A 22,500-nucleotide genomic window follows, 5' to 3' on the forward strand; every position below is an offset into this window, starting at 1 on the left:
ATGTGATTGGTGCAGCTTGCCTCTGGCCCGCCTATGTCAGATACACCAATGTGATTGGTGCAGCTCAGCTCCATGGGCATAGGTGATCATTACTCATTGCCAGAGTGCCTCGCTGAGCAAATTCAAATTGTGGTAACGCGAGAACTCTGGATTTCCAGGGTAGATGTGAGTGTGGACTAAGGTGGACTTTGATTCTGGGGGACTGATGTGATTGTGGGCTTTCGGGCCCCTGGGCCCAGATGTATTAAGGGCCCCCCCACTAATTGTTGCATATGTGGGAGGGGGGGGTAATTTTTTTTAACTTGTTTGATGTGATTTCCTGTATTCTGGTGCATGTTGGGGATAGCCAATACTATCCCATCAGATCAGATTCATAGCCTACATCCTGATTTGTTGCTATCGGGCCCCTGGGCCTGGGCCCGGTAGGCCCGTGCAGGAGTCCATCCCTGTGTGGACAAAGGTGGGCGGAGGTGGCGGTGGATAGCCACTGGCTATCGGGCCCCTGGGCCTGGTGCAGGAGTCCATCCCTGTGTGGACAAAGGTGGGCGGAGGTGCGGTGGATAGCCACTGGCTATCGGGCCCCTGGGCCTGGTGCAGGAGTCCATCCCTGTGTGGACAAAGGTGGGCGGAGGTGCGGTGGATAGCCACTGGCTATCGGGCCCCTGGGCCTGGTGCAGGAGTCCATCCCTGTGTGGACAAAGGCGGGCGGAGGTGCGGTGGATAGCCACTGGCTATCGGGCCCCTGGGCCTGGTGCAGGAGTCCATCCCTGTGTGGACAAAGGTGGGCGGAGGTGCGGTGGATAGCCACTGGCTATCGGGCCCCTGGGCCTGGTGCAGGAGTCCATCCCTGTGTGGACAAAGGCGGACGGAGGTGCGGTGGATAGCCACTGGCTATCGGGCCCCTGGGCCTGGTGCAGGAGTCCATCCCTGTGTGGACAAAGGCGGACGGAGGTGCGGTGGATAGCCACTGGCTAGAGACGCTCGTCATCAACGGAGCCCACAGAGCATCACTCAGGATGTGGGATTTATGATGGCAGTCATGTCTATTCAAACCTTTGAAAAAGAAACATTTTATTCCTGTCTGTGAAGGCAATAGATTGTCCACATTGGTAGGATAGTGTGTTTTTTCAGATATGTACTGCCCACAACTTCATATTGTTACTTCAAGAAGGAATGGGAGTCAAAGGAATGGAATGTTGAAAATAAATAGAAAGAAGTGGCCACATCATGGTGTAAATAGTACTGTAACGGTAACACTTGACTTGACGGGTGAGTCCATAACACATTCATAGCAGCTGTCATAAACTGCACATATAGCAGTCATGACTGTTTCATGAGACATGACTCAATATTCATACCAAACCTTTCACGAATGTGGAAGACAGAACGACGACAACTTGTCAAAATAAAATTCCAAAGTCGCAAAGCAGCATTGCCGTTTTTGGTCCAAACCCTTTTACCTGATCACATCACATCTGAGTCAATGGGTTACTCCAGTGCCAAAAAGACAGAGCATGGTAAAGCAAATCATTTTTGTTTCATTTTGTTTGCAGATGATTTTTTATCTTTTGCTACTGGGAATGTCCAACCATTCCAGGTTACACAAATACGGATCAGCTGAATGTAGGCTAGTTTACCTCCCAGTGTTAAACTAAGTGATTACGAATACTTCACAACCTGTATAGTAAAGTGACATTCGATGTAGACTTCATTAGATATTCATGAAATATTTACAAAGGCTGGAGAGATTAAATTAATGGTATTCAAGTTACACAAATACGATGTTGGACTTTTATTTTGACGTCATTCTGTCTTCCACATTCATGAAAGGTTTGGTATGAATGTTGAGTCATGTCTCATGAAACAGTCATGACTGCTCTATGTGCAGTTTATGACAGCTGCTATGAATGTGTTATGGACTCACCCGTCAAGTAAAGTGTTACCACAGTAACTAAAGGATGGTCTTTGTCCCATAGACTGTATCTCCATCTTACACATTCACATGGGTACATTTAACACTGATTTAGAATGAGAGTCTTTATGTGTGTTTGTGTGTGTGTGTGTGTGTGTGTGTGTGCACACACATGCACATGGACATCTCTCTTCATACTGTATGTGTATCTCTCTTTGTGTATGGATAAGTGGCTCCCTCTGTGTGTGTGTGTGTGTGTGTGTTCATTTATGTGTGTATGTGTGTGTGTGTGTGTTCATATGTATGTTTGTGTGTGTGTGTGTGTGTGTTCATTTGTGTGTGTGTGTGTTTGTATTCATGTGTGTTTGTGTGTGTTCATTTATGTGTGTGTGTGTGTGTGTGTGTGTGTGTGTGTGTAGTCCCTGCAGCAGCAGCAGCAGGAGTGGGCAGAGGCGGATGCGCTACAGCAGCAGAGGAGGCAGCAGCTGCAGGCCCAGCTGCAGACACTAGAGGGCGCTGTGGCGGAGCGGGTGCAGCGGATGGAGCAGCTCACTGCAGAGGAAGCAGAGCTGCAGGACTGGAGACGAGCCCTGCACACTGAGGAGGAACAGCACCGGCGCAAAGGTCAGGAACACACACACACACACACACATAATATCTTTAATATTTCACTGCACCTCTAATATCTCACTGCACCTCTAATATCTCACTGCACCTCTAATATCTGTAATATCTCACTGCTCCTCTAATATCTCCAATATCTCACTGCACCTCTGATATCACACTGCACCTCTAATATCTCTAATATCTTACTGCACCTCTGATATCTCGTTGCACCTCTGATATCTCTAATATCTCACTGCACCTCTGATATCTCGTTGCACCTCTGATATGTCACTGCACCTCTAATATCTTGAATATTTCACTGCACCTCTAATATCTCCAATATCTCATTGCACCTCTAATATCTCCAATATCTCACTGCACCTCTAATATCTCTAATATCTTGTTGCACCTCTGATATCTCATTGCACCTCTGATATCTCACTGCACCTCTAATATCTTTAATATCTCACTGCACCTCTGATATCTCACTCCACCTCTGATATCTCACTGCACCTCTGATATCTCTAATATCTCACTGCACCTCTGATATCTCACTGCACCTCTGATATCTCGTTGCACCTCTGATATCTCTAATATCTCACTGCACCTCTGATATCTCGTTGCACCTCTGATATGTCACTGCACCTCTAATATCTTGAATATTTCACTGCACCTCTAATATCTCCAATATCTCACTGCACCTCTAATATCTCTAATATCTTGTTGCACCTCTGATATCTCATTGCACCTCTAATATCTTTAATATCTCACTGCACCTCTGATATCTCACTGCACCTCTGATATCTCACTGCACCTCTGATATCTCTAATATCTCACTGCACCTCTGATATCTCTAATATCTTGTTGCACCTCTGATATCTCATTGCACCTCTAATATCTTTAATATCTCACTGCACCTCTAATATCTCACTGCACCTCTGATATCTCACTGCACCTCTGATATCTCACTGCACCTCTGATATCTCACTGCACCTCAGGGCAGGAGCTGTGTGAGTGGGAGGTGCGGCTGCAGCAGCAGCAGCAGGAGCTGGAGGCCCAGAGGGGGCAGCTGGAGGGGTGGCGCTGTAAGGTGCAGAGGCTGCAGAAACTACTCACCAAACAAACACACAACCTCCAGGAGGCCCAACAGGTGAGATGGACACACACACATACACACACACACAGACACAGACACACACACACACACACACAACACACACCATACACACATACACGCACATACACACGCACATTTCTATTATCTACCGTTTTTCATGTGCCATAATGTCATCTTCTGTGTGCGTCCGTGCGTGCGTGCGTGCGTCTGTGTGTGTGTGTGTGTGTGTGTGTGTGTGGGGTGTGCAGGCAGCAAAGCAGAGTGAACGGAGGGCACACAAACTGCAGACGGAGGTGCACACTTTGAGTCAAGAACTTCAGTGTGTCCGTGAGAAGGTACCACACACACACACACACACACACACACACACACACACACACACACACACAGTCAGTCAGTCAGTGTGTCCGAGAGAAGGCACATATGAAATCGAATTGACACACAACACAATCGAACGCGTCATCGTTTTAAGAGATCTTCACTTTGAAGTGCGTTTGTAAATGTATGCGTTTGAGGGAGATAAATCTCCGTTTACTTGTAAACGAAAAAACCAAACGCATACAAAAGTATGCGTTTATACAAATATCTAGATACGTGTAAACGGGCCCTAAATGTAGTTCTTGACTTTCTAATATAGAACGTCAATAACATTGAAGTGATTAGGTCACAAAAGCAGTTCATATATCTATGGAAATCAGATAGAAAGTACTAAAAACAAATCTACAACTTGCGCACAATTTTAAAACAAATCTACAACACGCGCACAATTTTCATGCACACTGGAAACAGAGCGTGCACAGGTCTTATACGATTGTCGGTTTCTGGTGGCAGCTTGCTAAACACTGAAGAAAGACGTACAGTATGGCAATATCTCCGAGTAATCAGCCCGGCCCCAAACCTGCCCACTGGGAATTCTCCCAACTCCCCCGACTCCCACTACGCTATTGATCAAGGCAATGAGGAGGAGAGGAGGACTCTCCTGTTGATCAAGGCAATGAGGAGGAGAGGAGGACTCTCCTGTTGATCAAGGCAATGAGGAGGAGAGGAGGACTCTCCTGTTGATCAAGGCAATGAGGAGCAGGATAGCATTGGAGCAGCCGTGGCCTACTGGTTAGCGCTTCGGACTTGTAACCGGAGGGTTGCCGTACCCCGACCAGTGGGCCGCAGCTGAAGTGCCCTTGAGCAAGGCACCTAACCTCTCACTGCTCCCCGAGCGCCGCTGTTGTTGCAGGCAGCTCACTGTGCTGGGATTAGTGTGTGCTTCACCTCACTGTGTGTACACTGTGTGCTGTGTGTTTCCCTCACGGGATCAAAAGAGTATACATACTTATAAGGTCGGACTCTCCTGTTGATCAAGGCAATGAGGATCAGGATGGCAGAGGAGGACTCTCCTGTTGATCAAGGCAATGAGGAGCAGGATGGCAGAGGAGGACTCTCCTGTTGATCAAGGCAATGAGGAGCAGGATGGCAGAGGAGGACTCTCCTGTTGATCAAGGCAATGAGGAGCAGGATGGCAGAGGAGGACTCTCCTGTTGATCAAGGCAATGAGGAGCAGGATGGCAGAGGAGGACTCTCCTGTTGCTGTATCAGCAGATGAGAAGGGCCTCAGCGTTCCACTGACGTGACTGGCTAGGCTCACAGATTGGTGAAGGAGAATGTGTAATCGTAGCCAGCTAGTTGAGCACAGTGATTCTATGCTTTTTGTAAGAAAGCACACCTGACAGACCTTTACAAAATGTGACTGCTGTGTAAATCATCATAAATAATACTAACACCAAACACACCTGGCTCTTACCCACTCAAGCACACCAGTGTGTGTGATGGCCCAGTTTGAGAAGAACCACTGCCACCGCGGCTATAGCATTAACATGGAAATCCGGGCAGATTTGTCTATGATGCCAAATGTAATTTCTGTTTATAAAAACATAGTAAAGTGTTATTTCTGTTTATAAAAACATAGCAAAGTGTTATTTCTGTTTATAAAAACATAGCAAAGTGTTATTGTGGGTAACCATGGCCATGTCCATTTCCCTTGGACAATAGGTGAGGTAACAGATCATGCATGGGTGTTTTAGGAACAGGGTAGGCCCTAGTCTCTGACTAAAAGTGTGCTGTAGTTGCACACTTACTTAGTTTTACGATTTTCCTGGGGTGACACCCTTAGACCCCGCTAAGTTTTAGGCTAAACCCCGAATGTTTTAAACGCTTGGTTACGCGCCTGATGTAGGGTTGTGCGCACCATGTGAGAAAAATTGTATTAATTCATTCAAATAATTCAAAATAATTCATTCAAAAGTGATGCAGAAAGCCACATTTGTCTGTGTATGTGTGTGTGTATGTGCGTGTGTGCGTGCGTGCGTGTATGTGTGTGTGCGCAGCTTTTTGCCCAAGAGGAGAAGACGCATGTGTGTGAGAGCAGCTCTGTTGACGCTGGTGCAGAGCCCAGAGCCGGCACGCCGATGCAGGAACCAGAACCAGAGTTCCCCGCAGAACCCAGCAGCAGAGACCACCAGAGCCCCTCCCCCTCCCTCAGCCCCTCCCCCCCCAGCACAGAGCACGAGCAGCTCAAGGCTCTCTTCACCCCCTCCAGGACTGCAGCACTCACCGCACAGGTAGGGGTGTGTGTGTGTGTGTGTGTGTGTGTGTGTGTGAGACTTTGTCATGACAATGAGGAAGCATCACTATTTGTGAGTGGTGTGTATAATGTATAATGTGTGTTTAAGTCTGTTTGTTTGTTTGTTTACTGTTGTTTACCCTTCAGGATGAGCAGTGGCGCGGAGAGCTTCTGAGAGAAAAGCTTGAGCAGCATGAGGATGAGCTGAAGGTGAGCGAGCCCCAACACCCAATCACACACTCCCACAGTGACCCCAACATCCAATCACACACTTCCACGGTGACCCCAACACCCAATCACACACTCCCACGGTGACCCCAACACCCAATCACACACTCCCAGAGTGACCCCAACATCCAATCACACACTCCCACTCTGTATACGCATCTCATTTAGGCTCTCTGATTGTGGATTTTTGAACTTGAATATTTTCAGCTTTACTAAATGACAATACTAAATGGACACTTGGAAATGGCCATGCATTTGTGAGAAATAATACTATTAAAAAGAGTGTAATACTTATTATATTAAAGGAACCGTATGTAAGATTGTGGCCAAAACTGGTACTGCAATCACTTTCAAATGACTGTAGAGCGGTGTATCCCCCCTCCCCCCTGACTGGCAGAACTGGCCGAAACGCTACTGACTTTGTGATTAGCAGATAGGTGGAGGGTGGCGCATCAGGCCAAAACACAAGATGACATGACAAAACACAACATCAACATCAGTTGAGGGCTGCACTTTTTAAATGACAATATCCTGGCCGGACTAACTGTTGTCAGTGATATAAGTATTTGAAATTAACATGATTTCTTAACGTCTAGTGACATATCAGGGCCATTTTATGATTAATTGAAATACATTTCTTACATACGGTTCCTTTAAGGCTTTAGAAACACTTATTTGAGGACATAATCTTGAGCTTTGAGAAACACTGATCAACACTTTTTTAGCCATTTTCTAACGTGTTATTGACAAAACAACAATCGACAGATTAATTGACTATAAAAAAGAATTAGTTGCAGTCCTACTTTCATTAAGATAGCATTTCGGCCTAAGTTTGGGATAAATTGTGATATGATTATGAATGTAAGTATGTCATAGTGCGTATTTTATATTCCTGTTCCATGTGTATTATAGTGATGAACATGTCATAGTGTGTATTATAGTGATGAACATGTCATAGAGTGTATTATAATGATGAACATGTCATAGTGTGTATTATAGTGATGAACATGTCATATGGCATTGCATAACAATGTTGTAACGCTCCTTGCCCTACTCGTCCCTATGTGCTGCTGTGCAGGCTCAGCTGCGCCGGCGCATGTTTGACCAGCAGGAGGCGCTGTGTGTGCGCAGGCAGCAGGCGGAGGGCAGTCTGGACGGCCTGCGTAGGCGGGTGGACTGGCTGGACCAGCTCCTAGACTCAGAGGGCTCTCTGGAGGACAACACAGCCGCACTCAAACCACACAGGCAACATGAGGTGTGTGTGTGTGTGTGTGTGTGTGTGTGTGTTTTTCTTGTTTTGCATTGACAGGTTAGGCTCTCCAGTAGCTGGTGTGTTAGAGTGTGTGTGTGTGTGTGTGTGTGTGCGTGCGTGTGTGTGTGTACAGAGCGTGTGTGTCCTGATGCGTGTGTGTATGTGTTTGTGTGTGTACAGAGCGTGTGTGTCCTGATGCGTGTGTGTATGTGTTTGTGTGTGTACAGAGCGTGTGTGTCCTGGTGTGTATGTGTTTGTGTGTGTACAGAGCATGTGTGTCCTGGTGTGTATGTGTTTGTGTGTGTCCTGGTACGTGTGTGTGTGTGTCCTGATGCGTGTGTGTATGTGTGTGTGTGTTACAGAGGTGTGTGTTGTTTTGCATTGACAGGTTAGGCTCTCCAGCAGCTAGTGTGTGTGTGTGTGTGTGTGTTACAGAGGTGTGTGTTGTTTTGCATTGACAGGTTAGGCTCTCCAGCAGCTGGTGTGTGTGTGTGTGTGTTACAGAGGTGTGTGTTGTTTTGCATTGACAGGTTAGGCTCTTCAGCAGCTAGTGTGTGTGTGTGTGTTACAGAGGTGTGTGTTGTTTTGCATTGATAGGTAAGGCTCTCCAGCAGCTAGTGTGTGTGTGTATGTGTGTGTTACACAGGTGTGTGTGTGTGTTACAGAGCGTGTGTGTTACAGAGGTGTGTGTTGTTTTGCATTGACAGGTTAGGCTCTCCAGCAGCTAGTGTGTGTGTGTATGTGTGTGTGTGTTACAGAGGTGTGTGTTGTTTTGCATTGACAGGTTAGGCTCTCCAGCAGCTGGTGTGTGTGTGTGTGTGTGTTACAGAGGTGTGTGTTGTTTTGCATTGACAGGTTAGGCTCTCCAGCAGCTGGTGTGTGTGTGTGTGTGTGTGTTACAGAGGTGTGTGTTGTTTTGCATTGACAGGTTAGGCTCTCCAGCAGCTGGTGTGTGTGTGTGTGTGTGTGTTACAGAGGTGTGTGTTGTTTTGCATTGACAGGTTAGGCTCTCCAGCAGCTGGTGTGTGTGTGTGTGTGTTACAGAGGTGTGTGTTGTTTTGCATTGACAGGTTAGGCTCTCCAGCAGCTGGTGTTCAGAGAGCGCTGACCCGTCTGGCCGGCCCGTCAGACTGGACCCACTGCTACCAGAGAGGGACCGGACCTCTGAGCTCCAACACACCAGCAAAGCAACCTGCAGATGAAGACCGCACGCACACACATACACACACACACACACATGCACACACATGCGCACACACACACACACACACACACACACACACACTGTCTAAGGTCTGTCTTTCACACACATGGACACACGAACATACATTACACATTGTACAAGTGATTCCCTTTTGTGGCCCACCCCACACCATCGGAACCACTGCTGCGTTATACAAACACACACACACATACACACACACACCTGAGCTCACTCTCTCCCCACACATTCATAGACACACACTCACCATCATACACACAGCCACTGAGAAATCATGCAACAAAAAGGGCTTCCTCAGCTTACAGCAGATCATGTGACTGAAATCAGTTTGTACTCCCAGATGATGGAAACACATGGGTTTACACACCTTATGCACTCCCAGCTGATGGAAACACATGGGTTTACACACCTTATGCACTCCCAGCTGATGGAAACACATGGGTTTACACACCTTATGAGATTCAGACTGGACCAGCTTCCATGCTGTGGGAATGAAGACCATGTTTGCCTTTTAAAATGTAGCTTTTATTTTAGAATATTTAAAATACTATTTTTGGAATTATTTTTCTAAATTTGTCAGCAACATCAATTGAATGTCTTGAATGTGCAATTCATACAAGTTGAAATGTGTTGAATGTCCAGAAGTTGTGCATGTGAGAGCATGCGAGCACTTGCGTATTTCATTTTTATTTATCCTTTTTTTAACCAGGTGAATCCCATTGAGATCTTACATCAAGGGAGGCCTGGTTCTTTGTGTGTTTGTGTGTGTGGTGCCTGTATGGATTGTAATGTGTACTGGGCTTGATAGCTGATTATGAGGGATACTGTGTAGACAGAAGTATAATCTCCTGCTAGTATTTAAACTAATGGCCCGTCCACACGACTAACCATAACACTATAACCAGAACTGTGAAAACTGTGGTTTGTTCAATATAATGATAGCGACTGAAAGATTGATATTGCTGAATCATGTTCAGAGTGATCAGAGAGTGAGGTCAGATCAGATCAGATCATCTCTCTGCTGTGCACTGGTGAGGTCAGATCAGCCCGTATGGGGCCTGGCAGAACGCAGATCACTCAGAACCAGAACTACAGATGAAGTGACAATGGTGCTCTTACGTTTGTTAAATATTTGTTTGTGTGCAATACATTTAACATTTTACACACTCAGCTGTGAAGTGTTTTCCTTCCCCGAGTGCTGAAAGTTTTTCTGTGAATCTGAAACGGTAAACATGAAATGCAGCAGCACGAGGCAGCTTGTACATCACGGTCTTTATTAACAAGATTAATACAAACCAAAGCCAATTACAGAAGACATTCCAAAGCTAACAGATCTCTCATCAGAAGGTTCATATATTTGCTTTGATGTTGTGAATCACATACGTGACCACAAATACATGGGAAAAAAAATAACAAAATCAACAGGATTAAAATAAAAAACAAAAGGATTCCATCCTTCCTTGGAGAATCACATATTTCAATCTTCAATATGACTTAAAATACATCTATTATTACAACATGATACAAATTGAATAGAAATATTCAGAATGGCGATGCATATGTGGTAATCTCCTGCCTGTCTGGCCTCTGCCTCAGTTAGAGGTCAACGCGTCTGAACCGTTTGTGACTGTAGTGTTGATTTGGTCAGGGCCCTTCTATACATATCATCATCATCATCATCATCATCATCATCATCAATTCACCACTTTTGGTCTCTAGAGGGCAGCTAGGGGGTCATCGGTAAATTCTGCCTCTGTCCAGTACGGTCGCTGGCGATCATCCTCGTCTGGTTTTAGGACGACGCTCTATTTATAAATACAGAATTCTGGATTCAATGGTCTTCGTAATAAGGCAACAGAAATGACGTCATCAGAAGGGGACGAATAAAGCAAACCCAAACAAACGAGGGTGATGTGGCGAGCTGGGGTAGGCCTCATGCGCACACACACACACACACACACTCAACACACACACAGTGTCTGCTCAACACCTCTGCCAGATGATCCTTTCTGATTCCCATCCTCATTGGACACACGCAGCCATCTTCCTACAGCAAGACCGTTCACACACCTCAGGCACACACACACGTCTCATCTCTCACGCCACACACACCTCATGAGTCATATACACCACTGATGCTACAGGAGCGCTCACCCTCCCACCCACCCACACTCCGTATGCTACAGTAACACACACACACACACACACACACACACACACACACACCCGGATTGACCAGAGCATGGCCAGACAGCAGGAAGCAAGAGGTTTAGAGTTTAGGACTAACGTTCAGGATCAATACCAGTGCGGGGAGGGGGAGGGGGAGGGGGAGGGCGCCCGTCTCACGCGGTGCCGACGACCGATCTGGGGGTCGTCCTGCCGCACCACACCACACCACACCGCATCGTGCCGCTACAGCAAAGTGCAAACACTCAGTGGGCCTCCTCAGGGGGAGGTGTCTTCATTCATATATTACTGGATCTGTTACAGGAGTACACTTCTACTTCTCCATCACAAAGACTTTTATTTGGCCTGTGCTCCTGCAGGCCTGCGCCAGAGGGTTAAAATACACTTTAAAACACAAACGGCTCTTCAGCGATAATGCCTGCCTGTCTGCCTGTCTGTCTGTCTGCCTGCCTGCCTGTCTGTCTGTCTGTCTGTCTGCCTGTCTGTCTGCCTGCCTGTCTGTCTGTCTGTCCTCCCACCCCCCCCATCCTCACCGCCAGAATAAGTTAAGCAAAAGGTCTTACAAAAGACGAAACAAACAAAAAAAACTCAAATAAAAAGGAAAGACAAGCCACTCATGCCCCAACAACACTGATCACTCATGCCCCAACAACACTGAGGACTCCAGGTTCATCTGATGCACACCCCCCTCATACACAGAGACACACACACACGCACACACACACACGCACACACACACACACACGCACACAGAGAGAGAGAGAGAGAGAGAGAGAAGCCTGCTGACAGTGTGTGTGTAAGAGAAAGAAAGAGATTGGGGGTTGGAGGTCCAGAAAAGAATAAAACAATATCCTCAGAAGTCTGTAGGACTTTGCGCCGCCCATAGAACTTCAGACAGATAGGACGTGTGTGGAGCGTGCGTGTGTGTGTGTCTGTGTGTTTCTGCGTGTGCGTGCATGTGTGTGCGTGTGTGTGTGTGGAGGGGGTGAAAGGACGCTTGTTTGTGAGGGCCAGTGCGTGTGTGTGTCCCTAGCAGCTGCAGCCCTCCTTCTGGGAGGGGGTGTCGTTACCCAGCCGCCCCCCCTGTGGTGCCGAGGGCTTGTGCTGGACGCCCGACTCGGCCGCGTTCAGGTCCAGACTGCCGTCCTGGATGTTCTGGTAGATCTTCTTAGCAGCTTCCAGGAACGCGTCCTCCACATTCTCCCCACTGACGGACAGGACAGGACAGGAGAGGGTCTTTAGCGGCTCATAACCAACTCAGGCCAGGAGATGATAATATTAAATACGGAATGCAATCACAGACACACACACACACACACACACACACACACACACACAGGCTTTACTTACGTCTTAGCACTGGCTTCTAGGAAGAGTAAACCTGCAAGGAGACACATCAGGTCATCAGCAACCGTAGCAACAGTAAACACAGGAACCCACATACACCAACAGCCAATGATATCATGGGAACAAGGGGGCGAATCAGAGGAGGCAGAAGCCGGAACAAACAACCAATGAGAAGATCTCCAGGAGCCTGGTGGGGTCACTTTAGCCACAAGGGGATTGGTGTGTCCAGGCCAGACAGAACGTGTTAATGGGGATTGGTGTGTCCAGGCCAGACAGAACGTGTTAATGGGGATTGGTGTGTCCAGGCTGGATGGAACGTGTTAAAGGGGATTGGTGTGTTAAGGGGGCTTGTCCACTCACCGTTCTCCTCAGCAAACTGCTTGGCCTCCTCATATGTGACGTCCCTTTGCGCCTCCAGATCCGCTTTATTGCCAATCAGGATGATGACCTGGACACAGGGACAGTCCGTCACACACACACACACACACACACACACACAGCACAGGACACCCATGCGCTACACTTAGAATGTTGGGAAATGACTTTCCATCTGGACAAAGCTAGGTTTCCTCCACAAAATGGCCGCTGCAGTCGACTTTAGGACAAGTAAGCTAGCACATTTGATCCCCCACAGTTAATGTGCGTTTAGTGGCAGTACCATGTTCCATGAACACTGATAGCATAGCATTGACCTTTTTGTCAATTTGATGCTCTAAAGGCCTGTGGCTGGCTGTGTGTCTATGTTTCCATGGTTACTCACTGTGTTTGGGTTGGTGAGGTTTCGAGCATCCGTCAGCCAGCTGCTCAGGTGGTTATACGTGCTCCTCCTGCAGCCCAAACAAAACGTTTACACAACATTTCAGTGCCACTGTGCATCTCTCTGTGTGTGTGTGTAAGTGAGGCATGCGTGCGTATGTGTGTGTGTGTGTATCAGATACCATCAAAGCTCCTAATCTGTCTCCGTAGTAGTTGCTATTTAGCCTGGAGGCCAGGCCGAATTTAACTCTGCCCACAAAATTTGAGGGAAATTTGGTCTGGACTTGCTCCATGGACAAGCTTCTATGCCCGTTCGGGAATCAGCGACCAATCAAATCCATTGACAAGCTTCTATGCCCACATGAAAACTCAGCGACCAATCAAACCCATTGACAAGCTTCTATGCCCGCATGAAAACTCAGCGACCAATGAAATGGTCTGTGTGGGCCAAGGGGGCAGGCGAACGTTCGGAGAGCGTAGACACTATGGGCAGATCTGAGGCTATAGGACTCATGCTAGCCATTCCATTGAACCACATTCATTTTGGCGCTTTGACATCAAATAACGTTACAGCTGAAGCATTTTAAGCCTTTACATGAACCTTTTCTATTTCCGGAGAAATACAACATTGTGTGACTGGTGTCATAACCTTGTAACTGACTTTTCGGCTGAGTAATAAACTTTTTTCCGAAAACAATGCTATTATGGCGTAATTTACGTAATGTGCATGCAACCAGAGGGTTAAAGTGTCGCACAGGAGCAAAGTAACCGTATTCTCTGGATAAGATCCTCTCTTTTACTGTCTATGATAAGAACCATAGACATGCAGGCAATCTGGGGGGGACGCAGAAATTCCTCAAATCTGATGACCATCAGTATACTGCCTACTGATGACTACTCTGAACTTACTGTCCTGCTCTCTCTGTGTGTGTGTGTGTGTGTACCTGGTGATGTCATAGACCATCAGCGCTCCTGCGGCTCCTCTGTAGTAGCTCCTGGTGACGGCTCTGAAGCGCTCCTGTCCAGCCGTGTCCCAGATCTGGAGTTTGACCTTCTGCCCACTCACCTCCATGATACGCGTGCCGAACTCCACACCAATGGTGTGAGGGCAGTCCGCCATGACTGCATAGCAACAAACAAACAAACAGAACAGCTACTTATAAGCATTGAGAGATAGGGGGAGGGAGAGAGAGAGAGAGAGAGGGAGAGAGAGGGAGAGAGAGGGAGAGAGAGAGAAGGCCCTACTCACACTTCTTCTCTGTGAACTGATGTAGCAAGCAGGACTTGCCCACGCCCATATCCCCTGTGGAGAACCACACACACACACACCCCCACACACACACACACAAACACACACACAATGTAAGAACATCACATAAGGCTTTGAATCTAATCAACAGAAGGTAATCAGCAGCAAACCGCTTACACTTGCAAATCATATGTATGCAGGACCATAACCAACGCATTTGAGGAGAGGTCACTTACCGATGATGATATATTTAAAAATGTAGGAGTAGTTGTACGGGGCGGTCGTCATTTTGGATTCTGAAAGAAAAGAAACTGTACCTTAAAATTCCATTCCAGACAACCAATTATTCAAATAACAATACAAACATTACAGCCCATAGAAATATACGGAAAATAAAAACTACAGCCCATATAAATATACAGAAAATAAAAACTACAGCACATAGAAATATATTTATACAGGAAATAAAAACTACAGCCCATAGAAATATATATACAGGAAATAAGAACTACAGCCCATAGGAATGTATAAATATACAGGAAATAAGAACTACAGCCCATAGGAATATATAAATATACAGGAAATAAGAACTACAGCCCATAGGAATGTATAAATATACAGGAAATAAGAACTACAGCCTATAAATATACAGGAAATAAGAACTACAGCCCATAGGAATGTATAAATATACAGAAAATAAACAGAAACATTCTTCTACTGTGTTGATCATGATGGTGATGCTCTGTGCACAACACACACCAAGGCTACAGAGCACAGCAGGCATGACAGCAGCTGGCAGATGCTGGTGGTTTAGTCAACATGACTAGCAGTGGAAATGGTGGCGTTTCAGCAAAGTCCATAGTTTCAGTTTCACACACGAGCACAGTGAGGACTGAGCGGAACCACAAGTGAAGGCTGTGACGAGCAGGAGCTGTGTGCTAATGTGGCTAATGTGGCCTGGGGATGCTGACTCCAGGAATCCCGTAAACCCACGAGTCCTCATACTTACGCTAGTCGTTTCAATCATAATGAGAAATATTCACATCACCACATTTATTCAAATACTCACTGAGAGTGAACGGTTTGCCGTTAATAATAATAAAGTCATTAAATTGAATTGGATGTCATTAACCCCACGTATACTATAGGCCTAATAATAATAATAATAATAATATCACTGATCTGTGTTATAAATGTATAGAAATATTTGTTTAGCTCAAATCAATTGTCTTTTATGTTGCTTTGGACAAAAGTGTGTGGGAAATAAAAAAATAAACAGAAATAACTCCCTGTGCACCGTAAACACAACAGGTGCGGGATGATGGCAAGAAGGTTGAATGAAAACAAAACACTGCACACTGCACCTGATGGGATTTGGGGAGCTGAGCTGGGATATGAACAGGGAGAGCCGAGAGGTGCAGCAGTGATAACACGCGTCCGACAGTAACGGCTTCTACACAGTTGCGTGCGTTGCAGTGCTGGAGATGCATCCCATTCACTTTACATGGGCTCACATCATCCGTTGACGAACTGAATTGTGGGTCCTTGCGTCGCGTTTCTCCCGTCGCTCGGGTTGAGAAGTTCAGCTGTTGCTGCACCGACAGACAGCACCGGCCAATCAAGCCAATCGACGGACGGCACCAACCAATCAAATTACGGTTATACTTCAAGTCATTTGCATAGCTACCGTCGGGAACACCCACTGGCATGCGTTGACGGAACGCAACTGTGTGTAGAAGCCGTAAGTGTGCTGAAGTCAACACTGGGATATCAGATGCCGCTAGCACCACTGCATGCACAACAAGCTGAACAACAGGGGCATTAGAGGTAGCAACTGGGGCATTAGAGGCAGCAACTGGGGCATTAGGGGTAGCACAGGAAGGTGGCGAAACTAACCAGGGGGATTTCCAGGCACCACACACTTTAACTAAACGCATCTGCTGAATTAATGAACGAGCGGAGCGCACATTTAAATGTGTGCTTGGCGTGCTGTTACAGTCAAACCAACAATTAGGTATGTTCTCATGTAATGTACAGATTTGTTTTCATGTAATGTACAGATTTGTGTTTGTGATGTACAGATTTGTTTTCATGTAATGTACAGATTTGTTCTCATGTAATGTACAGATTTGTTTTCATGTAATGCACCTCATTAATAACCTCAAATAACCTCACAATTACACCCCTGAAATCATGAAGAGGAGGGACTGAACCCCAGGCAGCACTGCAGGAGGAGTGACTGGGTAACGGCTTCTTTGTAATCTCCCTGACTTCTGTGGGTCTATGCTCTGGACGCTTTGGACCATCAGCCCTGCGATCTCCAGACATGATATGAATCGACACATAACAGGATCCCATGGCCCTGCTGCAAAAGGTCTATGTGCCCTAGAGTGGCCATAATGAATGGTGTTTAATATTTCTGAGTACACCACCATGTTTTCAGACACGATCAAGCATGTTTTTGACATAAATGCCAGCTGAGTGAGTTACAGTACCTCTCCTCTAATCTCCTTCCTCACAGTATAGTTCTGGGAATAACCAGTCTATGGGAAGAGTCATGTATTTGAGCAGCGGGAAGATCATCATGTGTTTAAGGGTTTCTGTACATCCTTATTCAAAGCAACGCCTCAGATAAATGACAATGTGCCTGCTTCTGTTCTCAGTGAGCTCTATTGGTTATTGTAGCGTTTCAGGCCTGTAGATCTACGACTTGTTTGCTAGCCATGCAATAACTACCAGCTGACGTAAAGAAATCAGGCTATCGCAACAACATCTAACGGAACGACTAGAACTACATGTGTCTGACCTAGTAATTTTTACTTAAGGCACAGCGGCAGCAGTAAACACTTGGCCTGTCTGTCTATTTCCTGGTCAGTTCCTGACAGTCATTAGCTTGATAGCCATCAAGCAAGTTATAAACTTCAGAGGCCCGTGTGCTGAGCAATATTTCCAGTCAATGTCAGTCTGTCTATCGTAATCCAGTACATAGTCGGATCTTGCCTTTAATCCGCGAAATAAAAGATAAATCACCCCGAACTGATGTTACTTCCCGTTTTATTTTCTAGGTACTCTTGGTAACATTAGCTAGTGTGCAGTCCACTGCAGTGGCAGCTAATATTACCTACCTTGCCTGATACCTTTCTCAAGTCTGAAGTTAGCAGTGCAAAAGTAATGACGTCCTGCGTGTGCCGAGTTAAGTTTGCTGATGAACGAGGAGTTAATGTTTACATGCTTGGATTTACTCAGCAACGTCGTGCATTGATCACCACAACGTTTTACATTAATAAGCCCGAAAGGGTTAGGCCATCAGGAAAGCTAACCGGATCGTTAGCTGACGTTATCTTGTCATGTCTGGTAACTTAACGTTAGCAAACAGAGAAGGCCAGTGTCCATGCCATCTGGCATATCCTCCCTGAATGTTGGGCGTGCTTTCTTTACACGGATAGTGTATGAATAATAAACTGCTAACTTAGTTCCCGACTTATTGACTTTGTCATCGTGCCATCTAGCTGATAGCTAGCAATGCCAGCTCATTTAGCTAATGTTAGCCTACTAGCTAGCTATCCAGCTAACTAACGTTAAATGGGGAAAACGCTCAAGCCTAAGGATCAATAAAGCTCCCGTATTTGCAGTAGAACTTCATAGGAGGTATTCTCTTAATGTACAATATGACAATTTGTCAGACTTACCCTATTGCTAGGTAGGTGGGGAAATAATGAAGCCGGCTCGGATAATCAGCTGGGCAGATAGAAAACACCTATGCTAGATGCTGCCGTTGACATGCGCGTCACTTCTGCGCGTGTCCGCACTACTCCCTTCCGTTCACAGCATCAGCCTGGCCAGCGCAGGCAGGCGCGTACACGAGCAATGGCATCACCATGAACCAGTCCCGGCGGCATGGGGGGGCTTTGGGGGGCCAGGCCCGTCCTGGAAGTCATCTGTGCCCGCCCTGGACGAGCTTGGCTGCTCCAACCAACCCCAATCCCATAGATTGATTTTGAACACTTATTAAATGTAGGCCTATATTATACGTTTGTCAATCTAGCAAGTAGCAAATAAAACTTGTAAAATCTGTATTATTCCGTAGCTAATCAATCAGGAACATTCGGTAAGCCCATCACCTAAATGGAGAGGTTACGTGGCGCAGTCTACTTCACTTCTGCACTAACCCCTGTCATCCGATGACAAATATGCTTATCGGCTCGCAGGTAGGCTATATCTCATATCGTAGTTAGTAGAGGTAGGCCTAGTAGTTTTCTCGGTTTGTTTGATAGCCTTACTGTTTTTTCTTCTGAGCTATAGTCTGAGAACAGGAAGCTTATTACCACTCCAGGGACGAAGTTATCCGTAACTTCGGGGCTAACTCCCTAACACTCTATCTGAAAGCAAATGAACGAGGATTTTGGTTTTATCTGCGGATTTATTTTTGCATTATTTTGAATATGACTAGCTCCAATCTTAACAGCACGTCTACTTTTTCCACACGCATCTCACACATCCCCTCTCGCTTTCTCTCTCTCTCCATCCCTGCGCACGGGGCTCTCTTAAAGGAGCTGCACCATTTTACAACAATTGCATCTACATTTTCATATTAGAATGTTTTGTCAAGTGTAAGCTTAAACTACCGTGATCAATTTAAGTTCCCGTGCCCCCCCTGGAAAGGTGTAATGCCCGTCCGTGAATTTGTGTCTGCCGCCGGGTCTGCCACGAACCCGTCCCAACAGCGTTGGTTAGGTTATTCAGAGCGGGTGCAATCACGGCTCAGAATTTCACAATCCGAATACAACGAGTGTTTAAACAACAATTTTAGCTCAACAACATAGGCTTTTCGACTTTTGCCAGAGACGCAACAACAACACCCTTTCAACCACTGTGCAGAAATAGGCTGCTGGCATTTCAACAACGTAACTGTTTTTTTTTTATTAACCATTTTCATGTTTCTTCCCTAACTAAACTCAAATGGATATTTAAGCGTTGCACCTGCATACATCTGGACTTGTTACAGGACATTTTGAGCTTTGCTTTATCGCCTCCCTAATCCCAGTCCTGACTGGGTACCCTCTACCCTCACCGCCCTCACAAACCCACACATCGATTCCATAAAAGGTAGGTATTCAGATAAAAGCCGGGGAAGCTTCCATATCTTAGCCTACATACCGCGTCATTGGGTTATTCTTGATTTAAAGATGTGGAGCAATATGCTAAGTCAAAACACCACAGCACGGTAGCCTACAGCCCTAAAGGCATGGGTGTTAAGCAATGGCTGATTCATCATCCAATGTAGTAAGATGTTTGCGCCTTTTGTGTAGACTACTCTCATGTCTTCAAATGCTGGTATTTTCCATGTGTGGTTTTCTCTGAGCTAGGGGGCGGAGACGCCGACAGCTCCAGGTAGGCATATCGAGAAGCAGGAAGCTACCTGGTGCACTAGGGAGTCACCTCTCAAACTCTGTGGAGCTGTCAGTTTATCTCTCGTCTTTCACCAACTATTACACACCAAATAATATTTCCGAAGAATTGCCAGATAAGGTAGGTTATTTGATGCTATGATACTAACCTTCACGCTTTAACACTTTATTTTGGCAACACAATAAGAAGTTAGCCTATGGATGTCTTTACCCGAGATAAACTTTAATAAATAACACCTGGTCTGATATGAATGTATCGTATACAATTGATGGACTTAAATACGTGTCTGAATAATGTTTTTCAATGAGCAGTTGATAACAATAGAATCTCTGCAAAAGTGCAATTATGAGTCCAAGAAGAAGTGACTGTAGGTAGGCTATATTTTGCCTTTCTTTCTTTCTTTCTTTCTTTCTTTCTTTCTTTCTCTCTTTTGCTTCCTCTCAAAGTAGATTATGTGTGTGTGTTTTTTGTGGATTTGTGTTCAACAAAAATGTAAGATATCATCCAATCCCTAACACATAGGCTACATCTGTAGGCCTACTACATTTTTCCAAACACCCAAACGACACAGAGCATATATGAAAATGACAAATGGCGAACCTGAGTAATTAAAAGGGTGTGTGTAGGTGGGAGAGGGTGTCGGCTCAGGTGTTCTTCTCTTCTCTTCCCTATCCTTCCCTTCCCCCTCTCTGTCAGGAGGGAGGTGCGGTGAGGTCAGCCGCACACAATAGAATGGCACCCTGAGGGCATGCTGGGACTAATGTCAGCCACCCAGCGGATCATATGAGCCGATGGGCTGGATAGCACAGCGAGTGCTACTTCCCCCAGCTCTGCTAGTCATGCGTCCCTCCCCTGCTGGATAAAGCATTGTATTCGGCCCATATGCACTGGCCTATAGCCAGCCTAAAGGCTGTGATGGAAGGCAACGTCTTGTGATGTGCATACTTTTAGAGAACATGTTTCTGCGTGCGTGTGTGTGTGTGTGGGTGGATGTGTGTGTGTATGAGGGCAGGTATTTGTGCACATCATCTCATACTAAAACTAACGTGCGTACAATGTGTGCGTGTGTGTGTGTGTGTGTGTGTGTATCCGTGTGTCTCCCTGCCCCCAGACCCAGTCATGGCGTACCACCCTGAGTTTGAGAAGGCCGGGCAGGATACAGGGCTTCAGCTGTGGCGTATTGAGAAGATGGACCTGGCACCCGTGCCCAAGCACCTCTATGGCACCTTCTTCTCCGGGGACGCCTACCTCCTCCTCAACACCATCAAACAGCGCTCGGGACACCTGCAGTACGACCTGCACTTCTGGCAAGGTCAGCCCAAAGCCTACATTTTTTTACAGTCAGTTTCTCATACATGATGGATTAAGCCTAGTCTAAAAGTCTATTTTAACATGGCTTAAGCCTAGTCTAAAAGTATATCTTACCATGGATTAACCCAAGTCTAAAAGTCTATTTTAAAATGGCTTAAGACTATTCTAAAAGTCTATTTTAACATGGATTAACCCTAGTCTAAAAGTCTATCATAACATAGATTAAGCCTAGTCTAAAAGTCTATCTTAACATTGCTTAAACCTAGTCTAAAAGTCTATTTTAACATGGATTAGACCTAGGATTAAGACTAAACCTAGTCTTAAACCTTAACTCTGAGATTTTTGTTATTTTCTTTTAATCTAGTGCGAGGCTTAATCTTTGTATGTGAGACTGTCTCAGTGTGTTTGGCTGGTTATACACGACTCCACTGCTGTTATCTCCTCTGTAAACAATAAACAATACAAAAAGGCCCTGTGGCCCTGGACAGAGTTCAGTATCAGTACCTGTGTCTGATCCCACTCTGCATGCCTGCTCAGGTGCGGACTGCACCCGGGACGAGAGCGGAGCGGCGGCCATCTTTACTATTCAGATGGACGATTACCTCGGGGGTAAACCCATCCAGTACCGTGAGGTCCAGGACTACGAGTCCAAAACGTTCGTGGGCTACTTCAAATCTGGCCTCAAGTACAGGGTAAGCGTTCACATGGTTCCTCCCTAATAGAAGTTAGGAATAGGAAGCATACTAACCAGTGTACATACCTCTTACGGGAACGATTCCTAACAGAAGTTCCTCTTATGGGAACCATCCTAACAGAAGTTCCTCTTACGGGAACCATTCTAACAGAAGTTCCTCTTATGGGAACCATCCTAACAGAAGTTCCTCTTATGGGAACCATCCTAACAGAAGTTCCTCTTATGGGAACCATCCTAACTAACAGAAGTTCCTCTTATGGGAACCATCCTAACAGAAGTTCCTCTTATGGGAACCATCCTAACAGAAGTTCCTCTTATGGGAACCATCCTAACAAACAGAAGTTCCTCTTATGGGAACCATCCTAACAAACAGAAGTTCCTCTTATGGGAACCATTCTAACAGAAGTTCCTCTTATGGGAACCATCCTAACAAACAGAAGTTCCTCTTATGGGAACCATCTTAACAAACAGTTAACAGGGGAAGTTCTCTGTTGTCTGCTGTCTTTAGTTGCCAGCTAACAGGGCCTGTCTCTTGTACTGTATGGTCATCTCATGGGTTGATCGATCAATTCTTGTGTCCAATGGCAGAAAGGGGG

The 22,500-nt window shown here is 46.0% G+C and overlaps 4 protein-coding genes across 8 annotated transcripts in view; 2 read left to right on the forward strand and 2 right to left on the reverse strand.

The window, feature by feature from the left end:
* Positions 1 to 10,117, forward strand: part of cntrl (centriolin) — a 59,945-nt gene extending 49,828 nt beyond the window's left edge. The window contains exons 36-42 of the mRNA XM_042100523.1: positions 2,332 to 2,536; positions 3,517 to 3,668; positions 3,884 to 3,970; positions 6,014 to 6,247; positions 6,397 to 6,459; positions 7,556 to 7,732; positions 8,800 to 10,117. Coding sequence (XP_041956457.1) covers positions 2,332 to 2,536; positions 3,517 to 3,668; positions 3,884 to 3,970; positions 6,014 to 6,247; positions 6,397 to 6,459; positions 7,556 to 7,732; positions 8,800 to 8,931 — 1,050 coding nt within the window. The 3' untranslated portion in view covers positions 8,932 to 10,117. The remainder of the gene's footprint in view (positions 1 to 2,331; positions 2,537 to 3,516; positions 3,669 to 3,883; positions 3,971 to 6,013; positions 6,248 to 6,396; positions 6,460 to 7,555; positions 7,733 to 8,799) is intronic.
* On the reverse strand, positions 9,129 to 18,323 carry rab14 (RAB14, member RAS oncogene family). 2 transcript variants are annotated; one of them, XR_006033547.1, is made up of 9 exons: positions 18,180 to 18,323; positions 14,727 to 14,786; positions 14,491 to 14,544; positions 14,186 to 14,363; positions 13,246 to 13,312; positions 12,846 to 12,933; positions 12,489 to 12,519; positions 11,031 to 12,345; positions 9,129 to 9,155 (listed from the first exon to the last, which is right to left on the reverse strand). XR_006033547.1 is itself a non-coding variant. In XM_042100643.1 (8 exons), exons 2-8 carry the CDS (start codon positions 14,776 to 14,778, stop codon positions 12,168 to 12,170), a joined length of 648 nt encoding a protein of 215 aa, XP_041956577.1. In that variant the 5' UTR covers positions 14,779 to 14,786; positions 18,180 to 18,323; the 3' UTR covers positions 10,209 to 12,167. The 2 variants fall into 2 exon arrangements, 1 of the variants encoding a protein (XP_041956577.1); XM_042100643.1 differs by lacking the exon at positions 9,129 to 9,155 and having other exon boundaries at positions 10,209 to 12,345.
* Positions 10,209 to 22,500, reverse strand: part of LOC121715150 (transcription termination factor 1-like) — a 54,411-nt gene continuing 42,119 nt past the window's right edge. For all 4 annotated transcript variants that reach the window (XR_006033537.1, XR_006033536.1, XR_006033535.1 and 1 more), the window contains one exon: positions 10,209 to 11,063. The gene's annotated coding sequence lies outside the window, so the exon portion shown is untranslated. The remainder of the gene's footprint in view (positions 11,064 to 22,500) is intronic.
* Positions 19,211 to 22,500, forward strand: part of gsnb (gelsolin b) — a 16,758-nt gene continuing 13,468 nt past the window's right edge. The window contains exons 1-6 of the mRNA XM_042100562.1: positions 19,211 to 19,394; positions 19,496 to 19,596; positions 19,857 to 20,019; positions 21,011 to 21,211; positions 21,748 to 21,902; positions 22,493 to 22,500. The exon at positions 22,493 to 22,500 is cut by the window's right edge and continues 148 nt beyond it. Coding sequence (XP_041956496.1) covers positions 21,019 to 21,211; positions 21,748 to 21,902; positions 22,493 to 22,500 — 356 coding nt within the window. The 5' untranslated portion in view covers positions 19,211 to 19,394; positions 19,496 to 19,596; positions 19,857 to 20,019; positions 21,011 to 21,018. The remainder of the gene's footprint in view (positions 19,395 to 19,495; positions 19,597 to 19,856; positions 20,020 to 21,010; positions 21,212 to 21,747; positions 21,903 to 22,492) is intronic.

The sequence above is a fragment of the Alosa sapidissima genome, chromosome 8 (genome assembly GCF_018492685.1).
Source record: "Alosa sapidissima isolate fAloSap1 chromosome 8, fAloSap1.pri, whole genome shotgun sequence".
Taxonomy (NCBI): Eukaryota; Metazoa; Chordata; class Actinopteri; order Clupeiformes; family Clupeidae; genus Alosa; species Alosa sapidissima.

Coding starts and splice junctions, on each gene's coding strand:
- rab14 (XM_042100643.1), bottom strand. CDS start 14,778: ATGACGACCGCCCCGTACAACTACTCCTACATTTTTAAATATATCATC. Junction 12,934..13,245: donor ACCTCACCAACCCAAACACA/GTGAGTAACCAT, acceptor CCCTGTGTCCAG/GTCATCATCCTGATTGGCAA. Junction 12,520..12,845: donor GCAGTTTGCTGAGGAGAACG/GTGAGTGGACAA, acceptor GTCTCCTTGCAG/GTTTACTCTTCCTAGAAGCC.